Source organism: Limulus polyphemus, unplaced genomic scaffold (genome assembly GCF_000517525.1).
Source record: "Limulus polyphemus unplaced genomic scaffold, Limulus_polyphemus-2.1.2 Scaffold5024, whole genome shotgun sequence".
NCBI classification, from domain to species: Eukaryota; Metazoa; Arthropoda; class Merostomata; order Xiphosura; family Limulidae; genus Limulus; species Limulus polyphemus.
This window is the reverse complement of record NW_013670634.1, coordinates 63,207-73,313: the sequence shown is the minus strand read 5'-3', so window position 1 is coordinate 73,313 and position 10,107 is coordinate 63,207. Positions and strand designations below refer to the sequence as shown.

At 32.7% G+C, this 10,107-nt stretch overlaps 1 protein-coding gene across 1 annotated transcript in view; it reads left to right on the top strand.

Annotated features, from left to right (window-relative positions):
* Positions 1-1,148: 1,148 nt before the first annotated feature.
* LOC106472017 (centromere protein C-like) overlaps positions 1,149-10,107 on the top strand; it is a 40,696-nt gene continuing 31,737 nt past the window's right edge. Inside the window, exons 1-2 of the mRNA XM_022400621.1 lie at positions 1,149-1,182; positions 2,474-2,534. Of these exons, the coding sequence (XP_022256329.1) occupies positions 2,485-2,534 (50 nt within the window). The 5' untranslated portion in view covers positions 1,149-1,182; positions 2,474-2,484. The remainder of the gene's footprint in view (positions 1,183-2,473; positions 2,535-10,107) is intronic.

Genomic DNA, 10,107 nt, shown 5'->3' with positions numbered 1-10,107 from the left:
GTATAATTGGCAGGTAAACAGATATAGAGACAGACAAGTTAGTCAAACGAGCGGTAGTGACCATAAGTAAAGTCGTGAATCGTTGTGAATTACAGCCTGTGTTTAAGTGAAAGTGACTGTGGAAATTCTGTGTATTGAAAAGTTGTATTGAGAAAGAATAAACTAGTTTTATATTAGGAAGGACTTGTGTCGCTGAAGTTCTTCGGGAAGAATTTACACCGGAAATTAACAAACGAGCAGAGACGTAACAGTACTGATTCTCATGCAAAAGATGTCCCCCCTTCAAGAATATGCAGGGAAATAAATGGCCCACAATAACTCAACTCCTTAAATTTTACTATAAATATATAGCTTTTAGAAAGAAGTTGGCATGTGTGCCATCTCTTCCCTCATTTTTTATCGATGAAACCAACTTTGGATGAGGCTAAATGGTATTGATTTTTGTAGAAGTGATTTTCCCCTTCAAGAATATGCAGAGAAATAAGTAGCGCAAAGTAATTTATCCCTTAAATTTCACAATAAATACATAGCTTTTAGAAAAAAGTTGGCCTATGTGCCATCTTTGTCCTCTTTTTAAAATATGAAACCAACTTTGCCCCAGACTAAATATTGCTATTTTTTGTAGAGGATGTGTTCTCCTTGAATAATATCTATTGAAAAAAATGGCCCACCAACTTTGGCCTAGGTTAAGTGTTGCTAGTTTTTGTATAGGATATGTCCCCCTTGAAGAATGTCCAGAGAAAAACGTGGCCCACCAACTTTGGCCCAGGCTAAATGTTGCTGGTTTTTGTGGAGGATATATCCCTCTTGAATAATGTGCAGAGAAAAAAGTGGCACAAAATAATTAAACTCTTAAATTCGCAGGTTGTTGATGAGTCTCAACAAATTTGAATAAGATGCTGTACGAATAAGAAGCTTCAGCCACATAATTTCGCGTGTTTTGATTGGTTCACACAACGAGAAATTTGTAAAACTTTACGTAAGCGGTGAATTTGATGAGGCCTATAGTAAGCGTTAACCTTTTAAATTAACTAACTCACATGATACTGAAATGGGTGTCTTTGTCTTTTAGTTTCGTAGATTATGTTTATTTCTTCAAGTTAATATTCTATTGTTTGTATTTAGTTGACATACTTTATATATGTATCCCGTAACAAGTTTGTTTTTACTTGATCGTTGATGGTAAGACTAAAGTAAATTAGGCCTCACTGCAGCACGTAATCTATATTATTCATTATTATTATTATATCGTATTAGTTACTTATTACGTTATTATCAAATTAGGTACGTTTAGCAGAATTTGTAGTTATACAATTTATAAGTTTCTGTTGCGATTTCTGTGTTAAACTTCGTTACTAGTAACTAAGTAAGTTAAGGTTAACCGTTACTGTTACGGTGTTAGTGTTATTAAAAATAGTTCCAAAGCAGCACCAAATTAGTTTCTTGGATATTGTTTTAATAGTTTTAGCCGTATTGAGTATGTTTGGATATTTGCAGTTGGTTGGATGAATTGGTAAGTTGAACAATTATGACTAGCCTATAGGTTAAATTATCTTCAAGTTTACCTGTACTATGTTGAAGGTAATGAATATTGCCTATTGTAATTTGGAAATTGGATCAAATGTTTAATAACATAACATATACGCAATGCCATATAAAATTAAAATTTAAGGAAAGTAAGGAACCCATTGAAGAAAATTATTTTGGTATAACTGTGGGTAAATCACTCAAGCAATTAAAGCAGTGCTGTGTTGTATCAAACTTAAAGCTAATATAAGTGTAGAGAGTACATATAGATACATTAAAAAGAAGTTAAATATCTATACAGATCATTAGATAGGCCTCACCTGAAATACTATGTACTGTTTTGGACTCTGTGTCAGAAAGAATACTGACTTATTCTAGTGATGGAAAGATTATCTTATAAAGACAGGTTAAGATTTCTCAGCTCATTTTCTCATGAAAAAAAAGGGTAAGACTAAGAGATGATCTTATTGATGGCTGTGAATAAAAAAAAATGGCCCCTTGTCTGAATGTTATCTTGATTATGTTATCCAGGTTAAGTAGTTAGCACACAAGATCACCTAAAAAAGTTGTAATATTTTCAAAATGAGACCAAAAACTCGAGCGCTTTTGAAAAGTTGAGTATACTTCTTCAGAAGAAGAAAAGTCAACTTTTCAAAAGTGCTCGAGTTTTGGGTCTCATTTTGATTATGTTGTAACTGCTTTTCAAACTTAATAATTTTTTGTTTAGTTTACTTTAGGCTCTTTTTGCTATGGTATTACTATTGGTAGTTTTATTTTTGTCTATAGTGCTATAGCACCATACAACAAAACAGTCTTAGAATAATTATAATGTATGTTAATTATGTTTAAGCTTTTAGACCAACTAAATAAAAAATGGATATGTGGAGCAATAATTAAATAGCTTTTTATTGTAATTTTGAACTTTTCCTCGGTTATCACCATGAAGCAAGCTGAGAAATGTCTAAATCAAATGTGATGATGTTTCTGACCAATCCTAACATTGGGAGGTAAGAAAAAATTTTAGACATTAAATTTTCCAATGTAGAAACACACACACACACACATATATATGTTCATGCTTTTTAATTTACATGATGTTTTAATCTTTCTGTGGCTGATTTAATGAGCATAATGTCCTGTAGTCATTTTATATCAGTAACTTTAATTATTTGTTCTAGTATGGTTGGGTATTTGTATAACAAATAAATCTTTGACATATGAAAATAAAATTGGAAAAAATTTTGTTTATAATGGAGTGTATTATTTTGCTTAAGCCATAAAAATCTATTTGTGCCCTATGTTATTTGCCCTATAATAAGAACACAAACTTCATACACATTTAGTTTTTAAATAAACTGTACCAGTAAGACCTTTTTCGTGGGTTCAGTGTTGTTTTTCATGTAGTTTTAAAAAACAATTATATTTATTTCACATTGTAATAGACAACTGGTAGAGCAGTTTGTGTGTATAACTATAATGAGAGAAGGGAAATTTACAATTGTAAACAGTTATGGTTGTAAAGTTTCATGCCAAAAACCACTTAGGGAAAGTATAAGTGAACCGTCTTGTTTAAAAATGTTATGAAATTCTACACGAATAGTGTTTTACCATTTTTGTTTTTATTAAGTAACATTTAACTTGTTCTGTTGGGCTTTTTGGCAGTTAGAACACCATATTGTAGGATTTCCCAGATTGAATTATGTTTTATGTAAAACAAAATTTAAACAGGGTGTTATTATGTTTAAGTTAATATATTAATTGATAAAACAGCACTATTGTCAATTATGGCTCACCACTTATGTGCACGAGTGTAGTAGTAAGTGGATAGATTTTTCATTGTGTGATCATTTGGAAAGAAAATTTTAATTCAGAAAACTTTTGGAAGATAAATTAGTATCTTCTCTCTAGGCCAAAAAAAAGTTTCCAGTCTCCTGATGGACACAATTTTTTCAATGTGACTTACAAGAGATTCCATTGGCAGTTCCTAAAAAAAGATTTCTTTGAAGTAAAAAAAAGTCTAAAGACAGATTATATATAATTCTAGAAAACATTACTAATTGAGACCAATTTTTAAATGACATTATAAAGAAATTAAAAATGCTGGTGATATGATTTATCTATATAAGAAAAAACAAACCTACCTACTAAATTTACCCTATGCCACGACTGTACCTGAAACATCCTATTTTATGGCTTGATTGTTATCAGACATAGAAGTTTTAATTAACAAAAACAAAGGACCCCAGCAAAAAAATCTGTATGTAACAATTATTCCATGGCTTTATATAGCTAATGAAATAGAAAGAAATTTGTTATGCATGAACTATAATATATCCATGTTCATTTCCAGAGAAAAAACAGTGTATTGTAGGAGTCTGTAAGTATGCATTTTGGAGGTTGTAGAGGCTATGCAAATTACAAACTGTATGATGGACAAAGGTATTTCTATTCTTAACGACAACATCATCTTGTACTCAGAATTGTCAATCTAAGTCGACTTGACTTTGCCATTTTACAGACATATCTTTAGTATAAAAATTTGAGTAGTAACGCATCTGATTTTGTGTGTACAACAAACTTTGTAATGTTGACCAGATGTTTGCCTGTGAATTGAAACTTCAAAAAAGTTATTTTGGTTTAATGACAGATTTTCTATAATTCAGCTATGCAGATTTCGAAAATAAAATTAATTTTTTACAAATTGGGAAGAAAAAATTCTTACTTAGATCAAATTATTATTTCATTTACCATAACGAACATTTATTTATTATTATGTTTATTAACAAAAATACAAAGAAACTGAAGAAAAGGGAAGAACATTGTCAAACTAACATGCATCCTCATTAATCCTAATCTACATCTTTTAGTCTCAAAACTGTGTGTTGTGGTCTTTCTTTTATGTATTTCATTAGGACGATTTGTGAAAAATCTGCACGTGATGGAGAAAAATGGATATCATTTTCAGATTCAGGAATTACTATGGAACATGTAAAAATTTCAAGACAATAAAACTATCGCAGGCCTCTGAAGTTAATGTTTATGATTATTCCAACTATAGAAATAATTGAAATATTACCATTTTGATTTCTTCTTATTTTTGATTAGTTGTTTACTGTCATGACTGATAAAGATAATCAACTTATTGAAATTAATATTTGTAATTACTCTAACTGTTTGAGACTTGTGATATTAATTGATTAGTTGAATGTTATTGAATAGTTAGTTCGATGATCAATCGATTAGCAAATTCCACTAATTGCTCTGCTCTGAAGATGAGTATTCATTTCCTATGCTGTTTAGTGCAACTGACTGTAAAGTCAAGCTGTTGTTACTGTTGTTATTCTTCTAGATAAAATTCAAAGAGTGTCACTTCCTTTTTTAATTCTTTATACAGATTGAAAGATAATTGATTCATTATAAACCAGAGTTTCAGTACCTGTTTCTTTCAAAATCATAGTTAGGTTTTAGTTGAAGAGTTTTTAACCCATAATTGTTCTGAAAATACATTACAGTATTAAATGTATTTCATATTGAATCAAATTAATCCAAACATAGTAATATCTTTTTATGCTTTTTATTTCAAATAGAACTATTTTTTCTGTAGTGAAGTAAAACTTAAAGCTTTTCAGCTGTGAAAACTAATTTGGTTTTTATTGTTTTGTTGATGTATAATAGCATTCTCCTTTGCTTTCACTCATGGGTTCTCAGAATTTTATACTTTTAACATGTCCAGTGCTGTATGAATTGCACGTTGATGTTAGCATACTTTGTGGTTGTAAACATTAAGTGTAAAAAGCATGTGGGCAGCCCATGGGCTTAGTCATTGGGTTTGACTTTACACTCTTTACAGAGTAATTTATATGGATTTTAGGTTGTGTTTTGAGAATGTTTATGTGCGGAATAAAGAACTCGCACAGAGACAACTAATTACAAATCAAATATCTTTTTTATTTATATGCTGTTGAACAGTTCATTTATATCACAACTCTCCAAGTTCTTTTGTGATAACCCAATTCCAAGTCATTGAGTTCTTCATTCTGAAAGTCTAGGTGTTCTTTAATGAACCCTTCTATTACATTCAATAACGTAGATTCAATATTAATTAAGTATCGATTAAGTTAACATGAGAAATTCTCTTGGTCATAATCTGTATAACTGTATTAACAATTCTTCTACGATATCTTTAATTAATTCCACTTTAAGCATTTTTAAGTCTACTATTTCTTTAGTACAGTTAATGTTCATCATTCTTCACTTTTTTTACATTATTGAACCTTAAGTGACACACTGTTAGACTAGATCAAAAATAGCATACTTACAAGGTGTGGCAAACTTCTTGTATATTCTGGATTACTACCATTTTCTTCTGGAGTTGGATAAGTGTGAAGAAGCTTGTGAAATCATAGTAGTGCCATTTAGAGTTGGAAACACAGAATTATATACACAATTATTAGTTTTTCATATTGTTCAAGAAGTTTAGCAGATCTACTTTTAAAAGTAGTTCTCCTAACTCGATTGATACAAGTGGGATCTTCCAGCACAATTGGACTATTCCATCAGACTGTAAATCCACTTTATTATTGGTCCTTACAGAACTTATTTCTGTCCCTTATATAATATCTTTGGCAAAATCATCCAAGACAATTAACTTAGGGCGTATAGAGACAAACCGTGTAATGGGGAATTCTTCATCAGCAGTATCTCACCTTTCTCTGTCATCGCAGTTATGTTAACTGCTTTCTTTGTGTGGCATTAACCTGATTTCATTGTGCATTTTATCTAACTATTGGAATTTTCTCAACACACCATGTCCACAAGCTGTGAACTCTCACCTCATGGTTACAACTGGAATGTTGCTTTCAGCTTACTCCCGCTATGGCCTCAAGTCTGTATCCTCCCTATCTGGTATAGCATTTCACAAGTTACTGCCAACACTTTCTCATAACATTTTTGCTTTGTCATTTTTTCTATACTGTACCTATATACGTTTTAAAAATAAAGATGTACTTCTTGAAAACCTTCATATATTTAATATACATTTAACCTATTTGTTACAGAAGGGAGGTATTCTTGAAAAAGCTTCTGTAGTGCAAAATTTCATAACTCTAATCTTATTTTTCCATTGACTCCCATGTTATAAGTGTAGATGTATTCTTACTGAAATTTTTTTGATCCACAAAAGTAATAAAAACACACATATGAATGTAAGAAAATTTTTTAAATGCGTGTTAAATGTAATTGACATAATTTAATAGTTTTAATCACCAGAAATAATAGTAAGTACACAAAAATAATTCAATTTTACATATGTATGGGGAGGGAGTCTCGGTACTAGTACTGACATCTGCCTCATCCTGTAAGTCATGATCATCTTTTGACTAATAATGTGTCAAGAGTTGTTTCTCCTGCATCTTCTCCTTGTAGCAGTGCATGACATCATGTAGTCTTCTTGTAACTTTTTGGCTGTATTCATGGTGGGATCGTCAGCACTAAGGATTTGCACTTCTTCTACGAGGGCAAATGATTGGGATAAGTGGTTGGTAGTCAACTGAAGTTGTGTGGGTGGTGTTTCAATGATGTCCTCCTCTTCTGCAGCTCGCTCTTGTTCCAACATTATCAGATCCTCATTCGACATATCTTCTCCATGGGGCTTTAATAATTCAACCCTATCATCTTTGACAATATCTTCAAAACCAGCCTGTCTTGGTGAACTTTCTTGGGGGAACCCTATAAAGTCGTTGATACACACTGGCCATACGTTTTTCCACACACTGTTTATTGTTCCCTCCTTCACTTCATCCCATGACTTGGTGATGTTGTCTATTGCATCCATAAAGTTATATTTCTTCCACAAATCATGAACTGTTGGCTTATCCTCTCCATCAGTAGCTTTAATCAATTGTTTCAGAGTTCTTCATAAGTAATATCTCTTGAAATGGAGATAACTCCTTGATCCATTGACTGGAGTAGTGCTGTTGTGTTCTTGGGAATGTACTCAACTCTTACATTATCAGAAAGATCATTCAAGTTCATAGGGTGGCTTGCTGCATTGTCTAAGATGACCAATGCTTTGTTGGCAATATTATGTTTGACACAGTACTTTCCAACAGCAGGACAGAAGAAATTGATGAATCAGTCTTAAAAAATACTTATAGTCAGGGCTTTTTTTGAGACAGTACACACTGCTACAGTGTTCTGGCAATATTTTTCATATTGCAAAATGGAGAGAAAGGTGACAGAACTTGAAAGAATAATGTAAATGAATTTTCCCCTTTGAACAAATCTTTTGTTCACAAGAAGACCAAAAAAGACATCTAATTAGAAGTGTTACAAAAGGAGTGTGAAAACATAGTGTTTGTTTGATCATGTATGTGTGATCATCATTGCAGTATGAGGTATGAAGCATCTGGTAGGATTAGTGTGCCATTAATAGGAAGCATCAATGGTCACCTGGTTTTAACACCTACAAGACGTGGCTGCTATCAGTGGCCTCACTTTGATTGGCAGGTTTCAGTTGGGCAGTGGCAGGTGAGATCCAGCCTGGGTGGACACAATACTGAGTTCAAAGAGACCACTTGGGACTGGGAAACAAGTGACCACAAGTCGAGTTGACTGTTATGCGGGTCTGGACTGTACATTTGTTCAAGTAAAATAAGTTACAAAGTGGGCAAAGATGATTGATGTCATTAATCACACAGCACCTTCTCAGCCAAAATAAAAAATATACATGTGAGTCTCTAGAATAAGTCATTTTGACATGCTCAGTTGAGATGGTGATGCCATTTTGAGTGGGTTTGTGTTTCTCTTCTACTCTGCTTTGATTTTATTGTGACTGGGAGTATATCGTTTTTATTACATCTTGAGAAAACACCCCAATGTAAAAATGATTTAAATTACAAGTTTCTTTTTACCTTCTGTGAATAAGAAAGCTATAATAAGTGAAGAAGTGACCCAAGAACATGAATTAATGGCATCAGTGACAGTTTCTGTTCATGGTCCATCCGGTGTCAAAGAGCTATCTGATAACAACTGGCTTAACTGCTGGGCTGTTGATTGGCTGAATTTTAGAAATAAGAAATTTTGTTGTAAACGTTGCAATAAAATTGGAACTTGTGGAGTAGAAACGAAGGCAGGAATGAAAGTTTCTAAAGAATGGGCAACAATGAAATAACTTGTTTTGGTGAAAGTCGACAGCAACGGCTTTTGTTTTTGTGGAAAAAAACTTTTCAATCACAAGGAAACCATGGGACATAAAGCTGTGGTAAAATTGTTGGCTGAAGTTGAGAAAGAGACCATTGAGTGAAGAAACTGATGAAAGACAAATTTCCTTCTGTAATTGTGTGGCACTGTGCTAATCACAGATTAGAACTGTTGGTTGGTGACAATGTAAAATTAGTGTCAGGATCAATAGATTTAAAGCATTTGATGAACTTTATGTCTTGTATCACGCATCACCTAAAAATAGCTGAGAACTGAGTGTGTGTGTGCGAACTTGCTGGAGATTCAACTTTTAAAAATTTGATAAATTTTAAGCACTCAATGGGTGGCATCTAGTTTTTGGTCAGTTTCAACTGTTTGGGAAAACTATGAAGCGTTAGTGTAACATTTCGAAGAAGCAAAGCATGATTCAACAAGAGACAAAAAAGAGCAATGTGCATATGAAGGCTTACAGCAAGAAGTTACAAGCACAGCATTTCTATTGGATCTAGGATTGATGTGTAATGCTCTTCAAGAACGTTGGACTTACAAAAGCACGAGATAGAATTGTTCAAGGTGCATCAAAACATAAAAGCTCTTGTACAAATTTTTGAAGAAAGACGAATGATTCCAGTCCCATAATATAAAAATGCCGACAAAGCCGACAAAAAATCTTTACTTCCGGGGAGTTTCACTTCACAATAAAGATTGCAAAAAGGATTCTCTGATTAATCCAGAAGCTTTTTACAGAACGTTAAAAAAATCGGTTGAAAGTAGGTTGCTTGATAGTAAAGATGGCAATATAGCACAGTGTGCATGTGTGCTTGATAAAAAAAACAAAAAACATTGGCCTGAAAATGTTGATGCTCATTTAACATTCAGTGAGGTGGAGGTCAGAACATTATCAATAAGACTTCAGCTAAATGAAAGAGATATGATTCGTGGATTTCATCAGTATTTGATCAAAAAGATGGTTCCGTCAAAATTGCAACATTTGAAACACGCTCTGAGTACTATTTCCATTTCTTCCAGTGAATGTGAATGATGGTTTTCGCAGATGAATTTGATTGGCACCCAAACCAGAGCTTCGTTGATGACAAAAGCTGTTTCGGCACTTTTGTTTATTAAACTTGTTGAACTGCCTTTTCCACGCTTTGACCCCAAAAAATACGTAGAGTCATGGCTGCTCCATAAATGTCATTCAGCAGTAGGCACCAAAAGCAAGAAATGAAGTCGGAATATTGTGTCCGATGAGAACATGATGAAAATTTGGAATTTTCTGTAAAAAAGGTAATTCAGTATGTTTTCATCTCTTAATTTCTTGTGTGTGTATATATATATATATATATATATATATATATATATATATATAGTATAGTAGTA